We start from the raw sequence: 22820 nt of genomic DNA on the forward strand, positions 1-22820 counted from the left end.
TTAAAATCATCCATTGTACCTGAAGACTGGAGGATAGCTAATGTAACCCCAATATTTAAAAAGGGCTCCAGGGGTGATCCGGGAAACTACAGACCGGTTAGCCTGACTTCAGTGCCAGGAAAAATAGTGGAAAGTGTTCTAAACATCAAAATCACAGAACATATAGAAAGACATGGTTTAATGGAACAAAGTCAGCATGGCTTTACCCAAGGCAAGTCTTGCCTCACAAATCTGCATCACTTTTTTGAAGGAGTTAATAAACATGTGGATAAAGGTGAACCAGTAGATGTAGTATACTTGGATTTTCAGAAGGCGTTTGACAAAGTTCCTCATGAGAGGCTTCTAGGAAAAGTAAAAAGTCATGGGATAGGTGGCGATGTCCTTTCGTTGATTGCAAACTGGCTAAAAGACAGGAAACAGAGTAGGATTAAATGGACAATTTTCTCAGTGGAAGGGAGTGGGCAGTAGAATGCCTCAGGGATCTGTATTGGGACCCTTACTTTTCAATATATTTATAAATGATCTGGAAAGAAATATGACGAGTGAGATAACCAAATTTTGCAGATGATACAAAATTGTTCAGAGTAGTTAAATCACAAGCAGATTGTGATAAATTGCAGGAAGACCTTGTGAGGCTGGAAAATTAGGCATCAAAATGGCAGATGAAATTTAAAGTGGATAAGTGCAAGGTGATGCATATAGGGAAAAATAACCTATGCTATAGTTACACAGTGTTAGGTTCCATATTAGGTGCTACAACCCAAGAAAGATATCTGGGCGTCATAGTGGATAACACATTGAAATCGTCAGTTCAGTGTGCTGCGGCAGTCAAAAAAGCAAACAGAATGTTGGGAATTATTAGAAAGGGAATAGTGAATAAAACGGAAAATGTCATAATGCCTCTGTATCGCTCCATGGTGAGTCCACACCTTGAATACTGTACAATTCTGGTCGCCGCATCTCAAAAGAGATATAATTGAGATGGAGAAGGTACAGAGAAGGGCTACCAAAATAAGGGAAATGGAACAGCTCCTCTATGAGGAAGGACTAAAGAGGTTAGGACTTTTCAGTTTGGAGAAGACATGGCTGAGGGGGGATATGATAGAGATGTTTAAAATCATGAGAGGTCTAGAATGGGTAGATGTGAATCGGTTACTTACTCTTTCGGATAATAGAAAGTCTAGGGGGCACTCCATGAATTTAGCATGTGGCACATTTAAAACTAATCGGAGAAAGTTCTTTTTTACTCAATGCACAATTAAACTCTGGAATTTGTTGCCAGAAGATGTGGTTAGTGCAGTTAGTATAGCTGTGTTTAAAAAAGGATTGGATAAGTTCTTGGAGGAGAAGTCCATTACCTGCTATTAATTAAGTTGACTTAGAAAATAGCCATGCTATTACTAGCAACGGTAACATGGAATTAGTACTTGCCAGGTTCTTATGGCCTGGATTGGCCACTGTTGGAAACAGGATGCTGGGCTTGATGGACCCTTGGTCTGACCCAGTATGGCATGTTCTTATGTCCATCTCCCCAGTGAGCTTCAGTTCTCTCTATATCTGAACCGTGGAGAACAGACACGAAGTAGTGACATACTTGTAAATAGCCGTAGAAGTGTATATGTGGAAGATGAAATGTTCTCCGCACCTGTTCAAAACTCAGAACTACTCCCATCTTCTCATCTATTATTTGCCAAAGTTCAGAGTCCCAGCTCTCCCCAAATTTTAAATATCTTGTTGTCCATTCCTGGGGAAAAATTTGGATTATCTGTTATGGGGAGGAAGAGAGACAACACAGGAGAAAAACCCATAATTCGATGCAGTTATTTCCAAAGGGATAACACGGATTTCTACAAAATATTCCCCTTGACATCAAAGCTCATGGAAGCATCTGGTAAGTGGGAGGAGTCCCATGGGTGTAGTAGAGGCACTAGTCTCCCCCAGTAACTGCATCCTATCATATATTTATAGATCCCACTTAGCAATTCATAGAAACATAGAAACATAGAAACATAGAAATGACGGCAGAAGAAGACCGAATGGCCCATCCAGTCTGCCCAGCAAGCCTCACACATTTTTTCTCTCATTCTTATCTGTTCCTCTTAGCTCCTTGTTCTATTCCCCTTCCACCCCCACCATTAATGTAGAGAGCAGTGATGGAGCTGCATGCAAGTGAAATATCTAGCTTGATTAGTTAGGGGTAGTAGGGGCAGTAACCGCCGCGATAAGCAAGCTACACCCATGCTTATTTGTTTTACCTAGACTATGTTGTACAGCTCTTGTTGGTTTTTTTTTTCTTCTCCCCTGCTGTAGAAGCAGAGAGCCATGCTGGATATGCATTGAAAGTGAAGTATCAGGCACATTTGGTTTGGGGTAGTAACCGCCGTAACAAGCCAGCTACTCCTCGCTTTGTGATTGCGAATCCTTTTTTTCTTCACCCCTGTCGTTGAAGCTATGCAGGATATGCGTGAAGCATCAGTTTTTTGTTTTTGTTTTTTTTTTCCCCCTGCCGTTGTTTGTTGTTTGTTAATTTTTTTTTTCCCCTGCCGTTGAAGCAGAGAGCTATGCTGGAAATGCGTGATGTATCAGTCTTTCTCCCATGCCGATGCAGCAGAGAACCATGCTGGATATGCATGGAAAGTGAAGTATCAGGCACATTTGGTTTGGGGTAGTAACCGCCGTAACAAGCCAGCTACTCCCCGCGTTTTGAGTGCGAACCCTTTTTCTTCTCCCTTGCCGTTGTAGCAGAGAGCTCTGCTGGATGTGTGAAGTATCAGTTATTCTTCTCCCCTGTCATTGAAGCAGAGAGCTATGCTGTATATGCATTGAAAGTGAAGTATCAGGCATATTTGGTTTGGGGTAGTAACCGCCGTAACAAGCCAGCTACTCCCCTCTTTGTGAGTGCAAATCCTTTTTTCCATTACCTCTTGCTGTTGAAGCTTAGAGCGATGTAGGAGTCACAGTAAGCATGTGTATGTTTATTTAATAAGGGTATTGTGTCAATAGCCATCATTCTGGCGAGTCACCCACTCTTCATTGGCGGCCTCTTGACTTTATGGATCCGCAGTGTTTATCCCACGCCCCTTTGAAGTCTTTCACAGTTCTGGTCTTCACCACTTCCTCCGGAAGGGCATTCCAGGCATCTACCACCCTCTTCTATGAAGCGGAGTTGACAAGCACAATTTTAAAGCTGAAAATTGAGAGCACCTATTCCTCCTTTCTTAGTTGTTTCTCCCTCCACAAAAACTATATAAACATCGATTTAAGAGCTGCTAAGTCAGCAGGGGTCAGCCAGCAAGGTAACATCTGCAGTTTATACAGCAGCTTGGGAAATGAAGCCGGTTTAAAAAGAGTATTATGTCCGTCATGGAAACAGGTAGATCTTTCCAAGTGTTAAGTTGGTGAGAAAATCCATCTATAACCCCTTGTATGTTTACATTATGCACTATCCTTAAGTCTCTGGGAATCCAGACTCCTAAATACTGAATCTGAGAGAGGGCCCATTTAAAAGGAAAACATTCCCTCCATGAATTAGGAAGGACCACTCCATAAGGGCAACATTTCTGACTTATGAAAATTAATGGTTAGCCCAGCAAAGGAATGGCAAGCTTTGAAAATGTCCATAATGGATTCAATGGTCTTTGGGGGCTTTATCAATAAAAAATAAAATGTCATCGGCAAATAGACATATTTTACATTCCTTCCCACCCATCTTAATTCTCTGATAGCCATAATCTGCCTCATTTTAATAGCCAGAGATTCCAAGGTGAAGATAAATAGGAGAGAGGATAAGGGACACCCCTATCTTGTGCCCCCTTGTAGCAGGAAGATTCCTGATAATGCTCCATTAACCATTATACTTGCTTGAGGGTTAGTATATAAAAGCTTTATCCACTCCACAAAAGGGCCCTTGATTCCAAAACTTGGCCACCACCTAGAACATATAAGACCAATTGACCTTGTTGAAGGCCTTTTCTGCATCCAAACTGAGAATCATGCTTTGTGTCAAGTTCCACGATTTTGACCGAAGACTGCTAATAATTTCTGCATATTATTAACCCCATATCACCCTGGTACAAATCCTTTTTGATCAGACTCAATAAGAGTGGGCAAAAACTTCCCCAGTCTGTTTTCCAGTATGGAAGTCAATAGTTTAATAGCCATGTTTAGACGAGAAATAGGTCTATATGTCTCAGGGGTCTCAAGATCTCTCCCCTTATTTGGCAACACAATATTGTAATGCATAATTAAACATTTATTTCAGAGGGATCAATTATGGAACCTTCAGAGTCTTATAGAACTCAAAGCCCGGTCCGTCTATTCCAGAAGCTTTCCCCAGCTTCAGCCTGCCTATAGCTCTAAAAATCTCTATCTCTGTTATTGGTGAATTAAGGGATTTTAGATTATCCTCCCTCAGCTGGGGAATAATATCTTCAAAAAAGGCATCCCCTCTATCAGCCGGGGCTTCGTCATATAATTCCTGGTAGTACTTTCTAAAAATGGATAGAACTTTCTAAAAATGGATAGAACTTTTTTTGTATCTGTAAATGGATACCCTGTTTAATCTCTCATACCCATGATATACCCATGATATACCCATGATATCACTCTCCCAGGTTAAAGCACCATTAAGCTTTAACCCGTACGCCCTATGGCATCACTTCATATTTATTTCCTGCCTTATCTTCTTTCCAGCTTGTTGCAAGCTTCCAAGTTCTCTTCCCTGTTGATTGTAACTTTGACTCATTCCTACTTACTGTTTATCTTTCGTTTACTTGAATAGTTACCCCAGTTTTTTATTCTTGTTAATTGTAAACCGATCCGATATGGTTATTTACTATGAAGGTCGGTATATAAAACTGTTAAATAAATAAATAAAATGATATAAGCTTTGGATTTTAATCCCTTAACCAATTTAGATATTAGCTTTCCTGTCCTTATTCCCAAACTTATAAAACTGAAATGTATAATAATTAAAGCACACTGCCTTAAGATACAACAGATGATTCAGCAACTCTTTTGGTCTCATTCAGTACCTGTTTACTCTCTTCAGACAAGGAGGAAATATGACTCCTTTTTAACTCTTAATTTTCAGGCCGATACAGTAAAAGTCGTGGGCGAGCGCACAGCCCACACTCTTGTGCGCGTGATTCAGTATTCAAACGAGGGCCCGCGGTAAAAAGAGGCGCTAGGGACACTAGCATGTCCCTAGCGCCTCTTTTTTGACAGGAGCGGCGGCTGTCAGCGAGTTTGACAGCAGATGCTCAATTTTTCCAGCGTCGGTTCTCAAATCCGCTGACAGCCATGGGTTTGGAAACCGGATGCCTGCAAAATTGAGCATCTGGTTTTCAACCCGCGAACCGTGGACTGATTTAAAATTTTTTTATTTTTTAATTTTTCATTATTTTTAACTTTTGGGACCTCCGACTTAATATCGCCATGATATTAAGTCGGAGAGTGTACAGAAAAGCAGTTTTTATTGCTTTTCTGTACACTTTCCCAGTGCCGGCAGAAATTAACGCCTACCTTTGGGTAGGCGCTAATTTCTGAAAGTAAAATGTGCCGCTTGGCTGCACATGATACTTACTGAATCGCATGGGAATAACTAATAGGGCCATCAACATGCATTTGCATGTTGTGGGCGCTATTAGTTTCGGGGGGGGGGGGGGGGGGTGGGGGTTGGGTTTGGCTGCACGTTTTCGACGTGCTATTACCCATTACTGAATAAGGGGTAAAGCTAGCGGGTCGAAAACGTGCGTCCAAACGTGGGCTAACAGTGTGCTCCGCCGGAGTGCACTGCACTGTATCGGCCTGTTTGTTAGACAGGCACTGCATCTCTCACCTTCCTTCTCCTAGCAGTATAAGCAATTATGTCACCTCTCAGTACTGCTTTCCCCGCTTCCCAAAAAAGGGTAAGGGAGATCTTAGATGCATTGTTAAACTGTTTAGAATCCTTTTACTTCTGTTGCAAGTACTCATGAAACTTTCAATCTTTGAATAGACCTGGCTGCATCCACCACCTACCCCTCCCTTTTCTCAACCTTCCCTACCCTTAAAACTACAAACGCCAGGGCATGATCAGACATGATGTCCCCAATAGAAGCACTGAGAACCCTGGAAATCAATTGTTCTGAAATAAGAATATAATCAATTCTGGAATAATTTTGATGGGGATTAGCGAAGAAGCTGTAGTCCATTTCACCCAGATGAAGAATTCTCCATATATCAAGAGTTCCCAGCAACTTCATCAGCAAATTGACCCCTTTGCATTTTTCCCTTGAAGTAACCGAACTCTGTGGTCTACGATCTTCCCTGCTATTTGCCACAGGATAGTGAAGAAGAGTAGTGAAAAGGGCATTGAAGTCATTTATTTTATTTATTTATTTAGAATTTTTATATACCGACATTTTGATTAGTGGCAGCCGATAGCCCGGGAGCGGGAGATCGCTCCAGGGACCCGCACTGGACCACCAGGTACCTGTAAAAAGTTTTTTGGGGGGTCGGGAGGGTGGGGGAAGCTAAGGTATTAGTTTTAAAGGGTCGGGGTGGGTTTTTTGTTTATCGGCTCGGGCGCAGCCGATAAACAAAACCGCGATCGGGCCCGATGAAAAAAACAAACACATGTGAATCGGAACCGGAATCCGAACTGATTCCGGTTCCAATTCACATCTCTATTCTTGATAAGGGACACATTCACCCCCTTTATCATTTTTGTTGCCCTTCTCTGTACCTCTTCTAGTTCTGTTGTGTCTTTTTAAGATGGGCACCCAGAGCTGCACATGATACTCAAAGTACAGTTACACCATGGATTGATACCTAGGCATTATGATATTCTCTGTTTTATTCTCCATTTCTTTCCAAATTATTCCCAATATTCTATTTGCTTTTTTAACTGCTGCAGCACATTGAGTTCAAGATTACAAAGTTTTTTGTTCACAAGAGCTCTGAGATCTTTTTCCTAGGTGGTGATTCTTATTATGGAACCCAGAATTGTGTGCATGTAGTTAGAGAAAATTTACATGTATCACTTTACACAATTGTCCATATTAATTTTCATCTGCCATTTTACATACACAGCAGGTTTTGTGAAAATGGGTTCTCGACACATGGAAATAATTAAATTACACAGGCCAATAGATTAGACATGGAGTGCATTGATCACTTTTTTTTAATTTCACTTTATAGGGACGCTTCATTCGGGAACTGCGCATACAACCTGACAATACTAGACTGTTTGCAAGGAATAAGAAAGGTAAGAATGTGAAGTTTTTTATCTTTCTGTAGATGAAATGTGTTGCTTTTTATGTCTGTGGATTTTGCTGATTTGGATCAGCTTTATTAAATATACTGTCTTGGGGAGTGGATATGTTTGAAACATGGTTGGCTTGGATTGGGATAGTGATACGAGCGCTTCCCTTTTAAGTCACTGGTTCAAATCTGGCTCAGGTCGGTATTAATCCAAAGTAATTTACCTTCTGAATACTGTCTGGTGGCTCAATCCAATTCTTAGTGAGCAGCTGTCTACATGACTTAACCCCTTCTCTCCCCCTCAGAAAAATATTTTGACAATTGAGTTCTGTCCTTGTTGGCAGAAAGATCAGCATATAATACCCTCTCACCCTTCTGGATGTTCTCTTCATTGGCAGGGCAGAAACTTGTACTGCCGCTACCTGTTCCTTATCAATTCTGTGGATAAATGAAACGCTTTTGGTTCTAGTGCTGTCAGTCTGGCACCTTTCACAAGCACCAAGTTAATTACAAAATCTTGAAAACAATTATAACTTTTTTTTTCTATCCTCTGATTGTGCCACAAAATTGGATAAGGCTCTTACACCTTTAGCTACTTTTCAAAAAGGTTTCCATTTTGACCAATGTAAGAACTGGAAAACTTTGGGGGAAAATGATTAGACTTTGAATATTTATTATTTAAAGAACATTCTCACAGGACAAGCAGGATGGTAGTCCTAACATGGGTGACATCACAGGATGGAGCCCAATCACAGAACACTTCTGTCAAAGTTTCCAGAACTTTGACCGGCCCCTACTGGGCATGCTCAGCATGGCACTAACCCTGCAGCCAGGGGTCTCCCCCCTCAGTCTTCTTTTTTCCGCGCAGCAGTAGCCATGCGGATATGGAGCTCTGCAGAGATTCCTGACAGGAATTTTCCTCACGGAATTACTAAAATTTAATTTACCCCACCAGGGTCCCTCTTTCAACTGTCTCAAGCCGCGGTACTCCGGTAAGTTTTTACCCGTTTTCAGTCTATTACCGTCGAGTTTGGCCCTTGCGGTCTACTGGCCGTCGACCGTACCGCAGCTCAATTTTTTCATGGCCATGGCATCGGGGTTCCGCCGGTGCCAGGACTGTGATCGCACCATGTCCATCAAGACCCTCACAAATTCTGTGTAATGTGTCTTGAATGTGAGCACGATGTCCTAACTTGCACCAAATGTGCCCTTACCATCACCATCAACTTCGCGCCAGCATCGACCTCCGGCCAGTGACCGCCCGGCATCGATGACTTCTCGGCCTTTGACACCCTCTACTCCCCCTCAGGACCGAGGGGATCGTAGAGATAAACATCGCCACCGGCATTGAAAGTCTCGGACCATCGAGGGAGTGAAATCATCGACCTCGCCATCGTCCAAGCTGCCGTCGAAGAAACCCTGTCCAGAAAAGGCACAGACCTTTTCAGCGACCAGGCCACCGAGGCGACCCTCACTTGACAGGGTATCGGGAGCCGTGACTCCGCCTCTAACAGTGGTCCCTCCGGCTACGTCTCTGCCTCCTTCTTCTGTTCCGGAGCCAGGGCTGCTTGCTCCAGGTTTCTGAGAAGAACTGGACCGGATGGTTCAGGAGGCTATCGACAAGGCGCTGCATCGACTCCAGGTTCCTCTGGCACCGACACCCGTACCGATTGCGGAACCGACCACCGACCCGATTCCAGCAGTGTTGACACCGCTGCTCTCGAGGATGGAAGCGCTTATGGCCACTTTTCCACCGATGGACCCCGGGTCACCGATGGCTCCGGTGCCCTCCCCGCTTGCTTTGTCATCGGGAGGAGAAACACTGTTCCGCATCCCTCCATCGGGAGTTCTACTGATGCCTCAGCCGTCGATGCCGATATGTCCGTCTATGCCACCGATCCACCCATCGGTGACTACGCATCCATCGGCACCATTGAGCCATCCATCGATGCCTGCACAGGTGCCTTCGATGCCCTCATCGGTGCCTCCAATTATTCCTTCGAGTCCTTCGGAGCCTCGACCAGGACCTTCAGGGATCCCACCACCCAGTCCTCCTCTAGACCCTAGAGGAGCAGGGGCTGATCCCTACAACACCTGGACTGATGATTCTTCACCAGACACCAATGATTTGCCTTCACCACCTTCACCTACTGAAAGCAGAAAGCGTTCTCCTCCAGAGGACCTTTACTTTATAAATTTTGTGAAGGAGATGTCTGAATTGGTTCCCTTCCAATTGCAGACTGAACAAGATGACAGGCATCAAATGATGGAGCTGTTACAATTCCTGGATGTTCCCAAGGAAATAACCTCCATCCCTATCCATCAGGTTCTTCTGGATCTCTTCAAAAAGAACTGGGAACATCCTGGTTCTGTGGCTCCAGTCCACAGGTTTGCGAAAGCTCCAGGCTTTCGCAAACCTCAATTGGATCACCAATCAGTGGTTGCGAATCTTTCCAGAAAAGAGCAAGGAGATCAAAACCTCACACTTCCTTTCTCCCAGGGAAGGAACAGAAATTTCTAGATGCCATTGGTTGCTGTGTCTTCCAGGGATCAATGCTCATCTCCAGAATTGCCTCTTATCAGCTCTATATGACCCAATATAATAGGGTCTTATTTAAGCAGATACAAGACTTATCAGACTCCCTACCACAGCAATTTCAAGAGCAACTCCAAACCTTAGTAAACAAGGGTTTTCAGGCAGGCAAGCATGAGATCAGATCATCTTGCGATATATTTGACACTGCTACCAGAGTATCTGCAGCTGCTATCTCGGCAAGACGATGGGCCTGGCTCAAGCCTTCCGACATTCGCCCTGAAGTTCAGGATAGATTGTCGGACCTGCCCTGTGTAGGAGACAATCTGTTTGGCGAGCAGATTCAACGGATGGTGGCAGAACTCAAGGACCATCATGAGACCCTGAGACAGCTCTCTGATTCCTTCTGATTACTCTTCAAAACAGCCCTTTCGGAAGGACTCTAAGAAGTCATTCTTCCGCCCGAAGAAGTCCTACCCGCCACCAATTAGAACCCGTTCTACGAGACCGTTTCAAAAAGCCCAGTCTCGTCAGACACGAAAAAAAACCCCGCAAACAGCTCCTAAGCTGGGCCCTGCTTCCGGTTTTTGACTCCTGCATAGAGAGCAGCAGCCAGCTTCCATTGCCCCACATTCCAGTGGGAGGTCGATTGTGCCATTTCAACAACAGGTGGCACTCAATCACCTCAGACTAGTGGGTCCTAGCGATAATTGCTCAAGGTCATCGTCTGAACTTTCTCTCCATTCCACCGGACTCCCCACCTCTACCGATGTGGAGAACATCCGATCACTCCATCCTTCTGGAACAGGTCATCTCCCTCCTCTTCCAGTCCAAGACAATAGAACCAGTGCCCTATTCCCAGCAAGGCCTAGGGTTCTATTCCTGGTACTTTCTAATCCCCAAAAAATCAGGAGGCGTTCGTCCAATTCTGGATCTACGTGCCCTCAGCAAGTACCTCCAGCGAGAGAAGTTCAAAATGGTAACCTTGGGCTCTCTTCTTCCTCTTCTACAAAGAGGAGACTGGCTCTGCTCTCTAGACCTCCAGAACGCATACACTCATATCGCGATAATTCCATCTCATCACAAATACCTGAGGTTTCTAGTAGGCCACAAGCACTATCGGTACCGAATCCTTCCATTCGGCCTCGCATCTGCACCACGAGTCTTCACAAAATGCCTCGTTGTAGTTGCAGCCTTCCTCAGGACTCAAGGTATTCACGTCTACCCCTATCTAGACGATTGGTTAATCAGGGCTCCCACTCAGCAAGCTGCTCTGTCGTCCCAACATCTTACCTTACACACCCTGATTTCACTCGGATTTCTCGTCAGCTGCGACAAATCCTACTTAATCCCATCTCAAACCTCATCGTTCATTGGGGCAGACTTGGACACCTTGCAGGCAAAGGCTTTTCTCCCTCAACAGTGAGCTCTCACTCTTGTGTCTCTTGCACACCAGCTGTAGTCTCAGCACTCCACGACTGCACACCACTTTCTCATCCTCCTGGGACACATGGCGTCCTCAGTTTAGGTCACCCCAATGGCCCGCTTGGCTATGAGAGTCATGCAGTGGACTCTAAGGTCACAATGGACTCAATCTACTAAGACCCTGTCGACCATTGTCCACGTAACCGACTCACTCCGTCAGTCTCTTGCCTGGTGGAGAAATCAGGTCAATCTCCTCCAGGGCTTGCCCTTCCAGGCTCCAGACCCTCAAATAACTCTCACCACCGATTCTTCCAACCTCTGCTGGGGAGCCCACGTGGCCGATCTGCAGACACAAGGATCTTGGTCTCCAGAGGAAGCCAAATACCAAATAAATTTCCTGGAGCTGCGAGCAATCAGATATGCTCTCAGGGTATTTCAGGATTGCCTCTCCAATCAAGTCATCCTGATCCAGACGGACAACCAGGTGGCTATGTGGTACATCAACAAACAGGGAGGGATGGGCTCCTACCTTCTGTGTCAGGAAGCTACACAGATATGGGCGGAGGCCCTCTCCCACTCGATGTACCTCAGGGCCACCTACTTGCCGGGAGTGGGCAATGTGTTGGCAGACAAGCTGAGTCGCTCCTTTCAACCGCACGAGTAGTCTCTCAAGCCCTCAGTAGCGAACTCAATCTTCAACAATGGGGTCATCCTCAAATAGACCTCTTTGCATCACCACAAAATCGCAAAGTAGACAACTTCTGCTCTCTCACTCGCAGCCAACAGTATCAACCAAGAGACGCGTTCTCCCTATCATGGGCAACCGGTCTCCTATATACATTCCCTCCCACTTCTCTCGAAGACTCTCATGAAGTTACGTCAGGACAAGGGAACCATGATCCTGATAGCACCCCACTGGCCGCGCCAAGTGTGGTTTCCAGTACTTCAGGATCTCTCCATTCGCAGGCACATTCCCTTGGGAAAGGACCCACTTCTAATTACTCAAAACGACGGGTGCCTACGCCACCCCAATCTTCAAGCCTTGTCCCTGACTGCATGGATGTTGAGAGGTTAATCCTTCAGCCACTTAACCTTTCTGAACCAATTTCCTGTGTCCTGATTGCTTCATGGAAGCCTTCCACAAGAAAATCGTATTCTTACAAATGGACCAGGTTCACGTCATGGTGCTCTTCTCAATACCTTGACCCCTTTACCTGTCCAATCACAAAGTTTCTGGACTATCTCTGGCACTTGTCAGTCAGGTCTGAAAACATCCTCCATCAGGATGCATGACAGTGCGGTAGCCGCCTTCCATAAAGGTGTCCCCTTCTTGGGACCTCAACCTAGTTCTGGGTCAGCTCATGAAACAACCATTCGAGCCTCTTCAATCCTGTGACCTTCGATATCTCACATGGAAAGTGATTTTCCTTTTGGCAATCACTTCGGCTCGCAGAGTTAGTGAATTACAGGCTCTAGTTACCTATCCACTTTACATTAAACTTCTGCAGGACCTGGCAGTACTCCACACTCACCCTAAATTCTTACCTAAGGTAGTTTCGTAGTTTTATCTCAATCAATCCATTATACTACCTACCTTTTTACCCAGGCCCCATTCCAGTCCAGGAGAACAGGCTCTGCATACCCTTGACTGCAAACGGGCTCTAGCGTTCTACCTAGACCGTACAGCTACCCACAGGAAAAGCACTCAATTGTTCGTCTCTTTCCATCCTATCAAATTGGGGCAGCCTGTGGGTAAACAGACTCTCTCCTCCTGGTTGGCGGACTGCATATCCTTGTGCTATCAGCAAGAGGGCATTCCACTTCAAGACCGTGTTAAAGCACACTCTGTGAGGGCCATGGCGACTTCAGTAGCACACCTACGCTCGGTGCCGCTTCCTGACATTTGCAGGGCTGCCACCTGGAGTTCTCTCCACACCTTTGCAGCCCACTATTGCTTGGACAAAGCCGGAAGACCAGATTCCCTCTTCGGCCAATCTGTCCTGTGTAACCTATTCACAACTTGACGTACCAACACCCTTCTGTCTGCCCGGTGGGGTTCAGGATACCCTCTGCCAAATTTCATCCCAGGCCTAGTGCCTTGCAAGCCTGAGTACATTTGGTGCATACTCTGACATCCTCAGCTCAGTACTCACCCATATGTGAGGACTACCATCCTGCTTGTCCTGTGAGAAAGCAAATGTTGCTTACCTGTAACAGGTATTCTCACAGGACATCAGGATGTTAGTCCTCACGAAACCTGCCCCGCGGTGTTTGGTTCGTAACGTTTTCTTATATTATTTTCGGCACTACCTGTAGCTTTTTAACAAGACTGAAGGGGGACCCCTGCTGGCTGCAGGGTTAGTGCCATGCTGGGCATGCCCAGTAGGGGCCAGTCAAAGTTCTGGAAACTTTGACAGAAGTGTTCCGTGATTGGGCTCCATCCTGTGATGTCACCCATATGTGAGGACTTAACATCCTGCTGTCCTGTGAGAACACCTGTTACAGGAAAGCAACATTTGCTTTACTGATGTGCTCAGTGAACAGTATTAAATGTTAAGGTGTATGCTTAGGTACTTATGAGCAGACTTGCAGAACTGTTTGAGTGGTGCCTACTAGACACAAATGGTTTTCCAGGAAAGCACTGAAACAACCGTCCATCCATATTAATGCAGGTCTTGCCAGCCAAGGTTTCAGGGCACCCTCTGCTTTTTGTGCTGGGTTGCAGGGGGTCAGGGTTGGGTTCCTTATCCACCAGGCTACAGAGTAGGCAGCAAATTGAGTGTAAAGCAGGTCGCTGGCCCCTTTCTATTTAGTTTAGGCCCAGCGCATGTGTTGCAGAGTGAGAGAAGTCTGGGCAGCACATGATGTGTTATCCCATGTGCTGCATGTCAAACTCTTTGTGCCCTGTCAGGCTCCTCATATTGTTCATATTGAGGAATCCTAGAGATTTTTGTGCAGAGAATCTTCCGTTTCTTTGCGTGAAAAAGCAGGATGCTAATACTAATGATCTCTAGGCTATATAAAATTTCACAGTTAGGTGCATTTAACATACTTAGAAGGGCTGGAGGCTGAAGTGGATGTTTTGGTCTGAACTGGTTCTTGTAGCGTGCCCAGACATCTGTGTTTTAACTCTTGTGTAGCTAATAGCCTGAAATGAAATCGAAGCTTTCATGCTTACAGCACCCATTGGTAGCCCTCTTCAGTTTCTGATCACTTTCTCTCTCCACCCAGCCTCCAGGGTTTCCAGGCCGTGCCCCTGATAACCAGGCTGGGTAGTAGCAGGCAGTGATGGTTACTGTCCCCTCTCTTTATACCATGTAATATGACCAGTCTCTCCTCTGCCTCTGAGAGCAAAGGCCTCCTGTAACACAGTTTCTCCACCATTAGATTGGAATGCAACATGTCTTCCTCAAGAATGGAGCCTCTTAGACTATAAGGAGCATCAGCCTGAAAAAAAAAAGAAAAAAAACGCTTTATGTTTACATAATATTAAGATTCCAGTTGGAGATATTCACATTCTTCATTTTATTTTTTATTTATTTTTTTTTTTAGGCCTTGCAGCATGGATTTTTCAGTTTTGAAACATTTGATGTGGATGAGTATGAGCACTATGAGGTTTGTAAATTTCAGATGCCATCCAGGCTTGACCTGTAGCTTTTTTTTTTTGTACAATATAATTTAACCAGACTGTTATTTTGGGTGGGGGAGGGGAGGGTGGGGGAGGTTTGTAAATGTTGTTTGAATGGATTTCAACAGCACTTTTTCAGTCCATAGTTCCAGTCGTCCTGTTGGTCTGTTCAGACACCTAACACTTGAAGGGACCTTTGTGTTCTCAAATGATCATAAAGAGCTCATAAATCTCCAGAGAAAGGTGGCACAACCCATAAAGAATCCAGCAGCCCTTTTCCAAACCTCAAATCCATTTTGTATGTGGTTTACTGTTCCTAAGTGCTAACCACAGCTTAGAAAAACAAAGACCATAAGGAGAGCATAAGAAAGCAAGGTGTAATATACGCACACCCAAATGAGCAATAATATAGGTAGGTATAAAATTTAGACCCCAGCAGTGCTGTTACTATTGAATGCATATTGATGGTTCCCCTTTAAGTTGCATACGATCTGGAAGTGTTTAGACACAAAATTGTAGCTCCTTCTGCTGGTCTGTCTGAGAAGGTTCTGCAATAAACCTTAAAGCTCATTTTCTTTTCCATGAGGGGTTGCCAGGTACACTCACGTCTCAGTGTCCCAATTTAGGGACAAGTGGTTAAAACTATATAATGGCTCAGTTCTGTAGCAGTGCTTGACATTAATGCAGAACAGGTAATTGACATGGTTTGTCCTTTGTTATTCTTACTCACCCTGAAGTGTTTTGAGAGAGGCTTAAAGAACTGGGAACAAGCTGAGCTTTCAAGCTCCTCCTCTGCCACAGGTCCTGCTGAATTCAGCTGTGAAGCTGCAGTCGGAGGGAGAGAGCGAGAGAGAGAGAGAGAGAGAGAGTGTGTGTGTGTTTGTGTTAGTTTTGTGATGCGGACGCTCAAATGACTATCAGCTAGTTGTGGCATCAAGACCAGCAAGCTGACTTCACTTGCATCAGGGGAGACTGGACTAGGAATGCCAGTGCACTGAACCAGACAGCCCTGCTTGTGGGAGCTCCTGCACCCTGTGATGCTCTGTAGCTGGCACATACTTAGTTTGCTTTAAAGTAATTTTTACCAGTTAATTTTGTCTTTAGACAGATGGACTGAATTATGCCTGAAATATTTGATCTGTTTTATGCATATGCTAGATTGTTCACCAAATTTTACACTGAATTCTTGTACAATAACAACTAAGAAAATAGTATATCTTTTATGTTTTAGTGAAAAACAAAATGTACAATTGCCATCAAAACATGATAGGATACCAGCTCACCTTATAAGCAGGCACTTTATCTGACCTTATTAGAAATTATTATTGTACAGCCGGGTATTGTGCCAGAATTCTAAAATGAGCTGATAATTGCTGTTTTAAAAAGGCAAAGCAAAGTGCCTACAGAACTGGACGTTATCACTCTCAGGCACGGTTGGCCTCTCCTTTCAATATCATGTGGCCACTTTTGTCTTCTCATGTGTTGATAGGCTAGTGCTAGAGGGGCACAGGAGATAGATGAGCAAGTGCTGTAAACCAGGACAGCTCACTGCCATAATGGATGTCTGTCCAAGCTGCACAGACTTTTATTTTAAATAGAAGCCTGATGGCACTGCCACTTCCTTACTATGCCAAGACCTGGCAAAGAGCTGCTTGCTTATGTTGGAATGAGTCTAGCGTTTTTTTCTCTCTCTCTAAGAGAAGATTTTAAAGTATTTATTTGGAGAGGTAGGGAAGTCAGTGAATAGTTCTCTAGTTTGGAGTGGATTTAATTACTTGCCTTTACAAATTAGAGCTCAAGGTGAGTTGCAATTCAGGTCCAGTAGGTAGGTCTCTAAAGGACTTAAAAATCTAAATTTGTACTTGAGGCAGTAGAGGGAGAAGTGATCTGTGCAAGGTCACAAGGAGCATGAGTAGAAGTGGGATTTGAACCTTGACTTGCCTGGTTTTCAGCCTGCTGTTCTTAACAACTGAGCTACTCCTGCACTGCTGGTGGTAGCTGGAGAGTTAGTTTCTTTTGATGCCAGCTTTGCTGAAGTGAGAACAGCTGGAAGTATTTCCTGGAAAGTTCACTGTGGCAGGAAAGGTGACCCTGGCCATTGAATCCCTGCTAACCGTTCTGTGAAATGCTAGACTCGCCTGTACTCTGGAACTAATAGGTTCATGTATTATGCATTTCCCAGACTGTTGTAGTCCTGATGACAGGAAAGGTGATACGATGCAGTGGGGAATTTTTTAAATCATTGTCACAATTGTATATTGCCTTTTTTTTCCCCTCCTAATGATCTTCTCTTTTGAAATTATTCGCAGCGGGTGGAAAATGGAGACTTTAATTGGATTGTTCCAGGAAAGTTTTTGGCCTTCAGTGGACCACATCCCAAAAGTAAAGTTGAAAATGGTAGGTGTTTTCTTTTCCATTGTATTCTTAAATTATATTTAGTTATATTGGATTATGAATTGACTGCCTTGTAAAGTGAAATGCACATGATTGACAAAAGCAGAATTTTCCTGAAACATTGCTTTCCTTTGTGCCATTAATTGGAAGACCATGCATTGAGGCCTCCTAACTCTTGTAGAAATTGGTGATTAGAAGACTGAGGAGGAGGGATAGTGCATGGGAATGAACCAGCAGCGGTAAAATCCTAGCTCCCATTATTCAGCTTGCGGGGGTCCAGGAGTTGCTGGGTAAGGGGACTGCAGCATCAGCTCCTCCTCTCTGTCTCTTTGGTGACTCAGCTGCCAGGTGGTGCTTGGCCTCTGCCCGTTGGTAACAGGAGGAGCTGAGAGGGGGCCAGAGGTACTGCAGTCTGCTACCTTGGAGCCTGCTTAATGCTCTGCTTCCCCGGCAGTCCCTCAGGCCGAGTTATTTATTTTTAGCACCTTTCAGTTTTAAGCTTAGTAGCTCTTTCCCATTAGACTTTTAGCTCACATCAGAATTAATTTTCACACTGAGTAGGAGGCCCTGTGCTCTTTCACAGTTAATAAACCAAGATTTTTAAAAAAACACACACGTAAAACTATAAAATAGATGAGTCTGTAGGACTGCTACCTGAAGTTTGTGCAGAAGCTCTGGCTTTGCAATTGTTAATAGACTGGGAGTGTGCAGTCCCTACTGCCAGCTCTTCCTAAATGTTCTCTACACTTTGTGTGTTTTAAACTGTAGTTAAAGATCTTTACTTGCCTTTATAATCATTTTATCCCTTGATACAAATAAGCCTCTATTGTGTGAAATTCATGAGCCATGTAAAGATTGAATATCTGTAGATATTTTGGCCCTGGCTATTTCTTATCTCCGGCAGCACAATAAACAAAACAAAACAAAAAAACCTCTTTAGACTGGCTCTGGGGATATTTGGCTCTGTGCTGTGTTGGACTTTTGTAGTTCTCTGAATTTTGAAGAAAAGAGGCCTCTGTTCTTTGTGCCTCATTCCAGTCGGATTTTAAGTATATATGGAGCTTATATTGCAGTATCCCTCTCCCCTCCGTGGAGCCTTTTCCATTCTCATGTTGCTTCTGCCAGGCTCCGTGGAAAGCCCAGAGTGTTGGGTTTCCTTCCACCCAGAGGGACTAGGATTTCAGTCCTTCTGAAGTGTTCTTGACAAGAAAACACCTTGGCAAATGCTTGTGTTGGAAAATCGAGATGCTCACCTCATTGCAATGAGCAAGCTGCTGTAATTCCGGGCAGCGATGAAGTGAAGCTGCTACCGAAGCCGTGACTGGCTGTTCTGAGCCCCGGGTGATAGATGGGAGAAAGTTTCTGACATCTTTACCTCTGTCAACTCCTTCAGGAAAGGCAACCTGGCTTGAATAGCTACGTAAAGTGCAAATGATTAGATTAATGGAGAACTTTGTATTCTGTTTAAATAATCTGTTTCTTGCACAGTAGTCCTTCTTCAGAATTGGATGCTCTAGGAATTCTTTGAACATAACAGCTTATTGTCCTCACTAATTCGCAGCCGTTACAAAGATGAACCCAGGTACAGGGCTGCGTAAATCATAGAAACATAGAAATGACGGCAGAAAAAGACCAAATGGTTCATCCAGTTTGCCCATCAAGCTTATGGTAATATCTGCTGTGCAGGTTCCCCTCATGCTTAACAGGTTCCCAGACCGTAGAAGTCTGGGCCCTCGTTAGTTGCTCTCTGAATCCAATTCCCCTTTTCCCTTGCCGTTGAAGCAGATAGTGATGATAGTTACATCAACAGTATGAAGACTTATCTGTTGAGGGTAGTAACCACCACACCAGCAAGTTACCCCCATGCACTCCTTTCTTTATTTTCATCCTTTAGTCTTAAGGGATCCATGCCCCTTTGAATTATTTCAGTGTTTTCGCCTTCACCACCTCCGGAAGGGCATTCCAGGCATCCACCACCCTCTCTGTGAAGAAATACTGACGTTTGTTGTGAGTCGCCCTCCCTGGAGTTTCATTTTGTGATCCCTAGTTCTACTGATTTCTTTCCATGGGAAAAGGTTTGTCGATTGTGCATCATTAAAACCTTTCAGGTACCTTAAGGCCTCTTCTCTTCCAGGGTATACAAATTGAGATCCTTCAGCCTTTCCTCATAGGTCTTCTCATACAGATCCCACACCATTTTGGTTGCTGTTCTCTGGACCACCTCTATCCTGCCTTTGTCCCCTTTGAGATATGGATTCAAGAACTGAACAAGGTGTGTTCCAAGTGAGGCTTCACCAAAGACTTGTACGAGGGCATTATCACCTTTTTCTTTCTGGTTATTCCTCTTTTTATGCAACCCAGCATTCTTCTGGCTTTAGCTATCTTGTCACATTGCTTCACCATCTTCAGATCTCCAGATTCTTATCACTACAAGATCCCTCTCTTGGTTCATGCACATTAGTCTTTCACCCTCCATATAGCTCTTTTAGATTACTGCACCTCAGATGCATGACTCTACACTTTTGGCATTGAATCCTAGCTGCCAAGTCTTTGCCCTCTCCAAGCTTTCTTAAATCACTTTTCATTCTCTCTACTCCTTCAGGCATGTCCACTCTATTTCAGATCTTAGTATCATCCGCAAATAAGATGTCGCTTACAAAGGTATTGAACAGAACCGGTCCCAATACTGAACCCTGTGCCACTCCACTTAAAACTGTTTTCTCTTTAGAGTAGGTTGCATTTACCATTACACTCTGTCTCCTTTCAGTCAACCAGTTTGTATTCCACGCCACCTTCTTGGCTCTCACTCCCAAACTTCTCATTTTATTCACAAGCCTCCTATGCGGAACATCATCAAAAGCTTTGCTGAATTCCAAGTAGATCACATCGCGCGCTCTTCCTCGTTCCAATTCTTAAGTCACCCAATCAAAAAAAATGGGATTTGTCTGACAGGACCTTCCCCTGGTGAATCCATACTGCCTTGGGTTCAGCAATACACCAGATTATAGATAGTTCACTATCCTTTCCTTCAGCGGAGTTTCCATTCATTTTTCTACCATTGAGATGAGGCTAACTGGCCTGTAGTTTCCAGCCTCTGCTCCCACTCTTGTGAAGCGAAACTACCACCACTCTTCTCAAATCTCGCGGCACCACTCCCATTTCCAGCGACCTATTGAACAGGTCCTTCAGTGGGACCCGCCAGCACATCTTCTGGTAGCCTCAGAAGTGAATTCTCTGTGGGCTCACTTATAACAGATGATCAATTGTCTAGAAGTGCTAGGCTTCCTAATAAACTATGAGAAGTCCAACCTCCAGCCAACGCAACTTCTGCAGTTCATTGGAGCCAAAATCGATAGTCGCAGGAAGAGCTTATCTTCCAGGGGACAGAGTGCAAACCATTCAATCGTCGGTATTGCAATTGCAGAGCATGACTCACCCCTCTGCCCACCAGATTTTGATCCTGCTGGACCAAATGGCGGTGGTGATATATGTAGTACCATACACAGACTCCATATGCGGCGCCTGCAATGGGGGTTAAAGTCACAGTGGACTCAGTTCGCTCAACTGTTACATAGGAGATAGTATGGTGGCCATCCTCATCCACCCTCTCCGTGGGAGCACTATTCTGGAGCCCGATGTTGAAGCATCTGTGGACAGAACTAGCTGATGCGAAGGGCTGGGGAGCACTCTTGGGCTGGCCAAAAATGCAGGGGCTGTAGTCCCCATCAGAGTCTAGTTGCCAAATAAAACTACTGGAGCTCAGAGCGATTCGAAATGCCCTTCTCACTTTCTCAATCCAGATCGAAGGGAAGTGTGTCATGATCCACATGGACAATCAAGTAGCTATGTTCTGCATAAATAAGGAAGAAGGGTCAGGTTCTTGGCCTCTTTGCAAGGAGGCGATCCAGATCCTCGAATGGGCAGAAAGATACGCCATCTCCCTGCAAGTGACCTACCTTCCAGGGGTGGCCAGCATCACAGCAGACCACCTAAAGCAGGGTGTTCCACCCACACAAATGGACTCCGAACCAAAGCGTGGTGGATGACCTCTTTGAGAGATGGGATCTCCCCTGCATGGATCTCTTCGCCACAGTATGCAACATAAAGGTTCCGGCATTCTGCTCAGTTTATGCCAGCCGAGAACGATTTGTGCAGGATGTGTTCCTCATCCTGTGGACACGGGGTCTTCTAAACACTTATGTCCCCTGATACTTCTCATCTCCTGGACCATACAGAAATGCATCATGGATGTCACAACCTGATAATTCTTCACTCTGGTGTGGCCGAGACAACATTGGTATGCCTATCTAGTTCAATTGTCCATCGCTGCTGCTATTCATTGGGAAACAGTGCAAATCTTCTAACGCAGGAAGGGGGGGACTTTGCTGCACCCCATGCATTCATCTCACAGCTTGGCAATTGAAAGAACAGTATTGAACCATCTGCAGTTTTCAGCAGGGGTTGAGAACATCATCATATCATTTACAAGGAAAAATTAACGAGGAAATGGTACCATTATTTGACTTGGTACCAGGCGAAGGAAATTTAATCCATTCTCCTGCTCACCAGAAACCTTGCAGGAGTACCATCTCACTCTCTACCAGTCGGACTTGGCAACAGCTTCGGTCAGAATGCATGTGAGTGCTATTGCTGCCTATCATCACCCACACAATGGATATGATTTCTCATTTCATGATGGGGATCTTGAGTCCGGATGGCTCCCTTCTCAGCGTTTGAATAAAGACATCTGCTGCCGCAAGCCCAATCTCATGGTAGAAGCTACAAGATCTCTCTGCTTCTATCGAAAGACCGATCCTATAGCAGCAGGAGATGACTTTGCTCAAACGGTGCCCCTGCTGTTGGCTCACACAGGGAGAATCAGTGTGTTGCTGCACCTCGTCAGAATGGGCAGCAACATGCCCTCACGCGATCAAATGCCTAAAACAGGGTGGCAAGCCTATCCTTTTTGGGGATGGCACTTGCCACCCTGTAGCAACACCTGTGGATAGCAGGGATTCCTATTGCATGCTTGCTTGCATGCTTATTCCTTGCTAGTAATGTGCATGGCAAACTTCCTGCAAGCAAAACAGCCAGCAAGAAAACAACTGCATTTATGGGCTGACTTCATGGTTTTGCAGCAACAGAATTGACATAAAAGATCAATAACATTCTATTATAAGATCCTTTTATCTATTACAGTGATTTTCCAGTAGAAGGAATGAATGTCAAACATTTTTCCTAAGAAGATCTTGTTCTTCAGAAATCATAGGTCACTGTGATAGGTACAGAGACTGCAGAATTAGAAAGGGAGCTGAAGCAGTCTCCGTGTGCAGGGAATGTAACTGCTTCCCAAAGTCATCTCATTTTTGGGGAAGGTAGAGCAGGATGTATGGAGTCTGTCTGCGTTCCCTTTGTTTTGGAGCTGATTGACACTGGCTTGCAGGGATGTGCTGTGCAGACACAGGTGTAGTACCAGCTTTTTTTTTTTATTAAAGCATTTGCATTACTGTGGGCTATGTTATGTGAGATAAAAAGGAGCTGAAAAGAGCAAGATAAGTTTAAAAAAAAAAAAAGTTTTACAAAAGCGTAAACATT

The 22820-nt window shown here is 44.6% G+C and overlaps 1 protein-coding gene across 5 annotated transcripts in view; it reads left to right on the plus strand.

Annotated features, from left to right (window-relative positions):
• The window catches only part of CDC14A (cell division cycle 14A), a 284062-nt gene that overhangs the window by 122608 nt on the left and 138634 nt on the right, over nucleotides 1-22820 (plus strand). For all 5 annotated transcript variants that reach the window (XM_029617798.1, XM_029617797.1, XM_029617800.1 and 2 more), the window contains exons 6-8: nucleotides 7183-7249; nucleotides 14756-14818; nucleotides 17141-17228. In XM_029617798.1, coding sequence (XP_029473658.1) covers nucleotides 7183-7249; nucleotides 14756-14818; nucleotides 17141-17228 — 218 coding nt within the window. The remainder of the gene's footprint in view (nucleotides 1-7182; nucleotides 7250-14755; nucleotides 14819-17140; nucleotides 17229-22820) is intronic.

This window comes from Rhinatrema bivittatum, chromosome 10, assembly GCF_901001135.1.
Source record: "Rhinatrema bivittatum chromosome 10, aRhiBiv1.1, whole genome shotgun sequence".
Taxonomy (NCBI): domain Eukaryota; kingdom Metazoa; phylum Chordata; class Amphibia; order Gymnophiona; family Rhinatrematidae; genus Rhinatrema; species Rhinatrema bivittatum.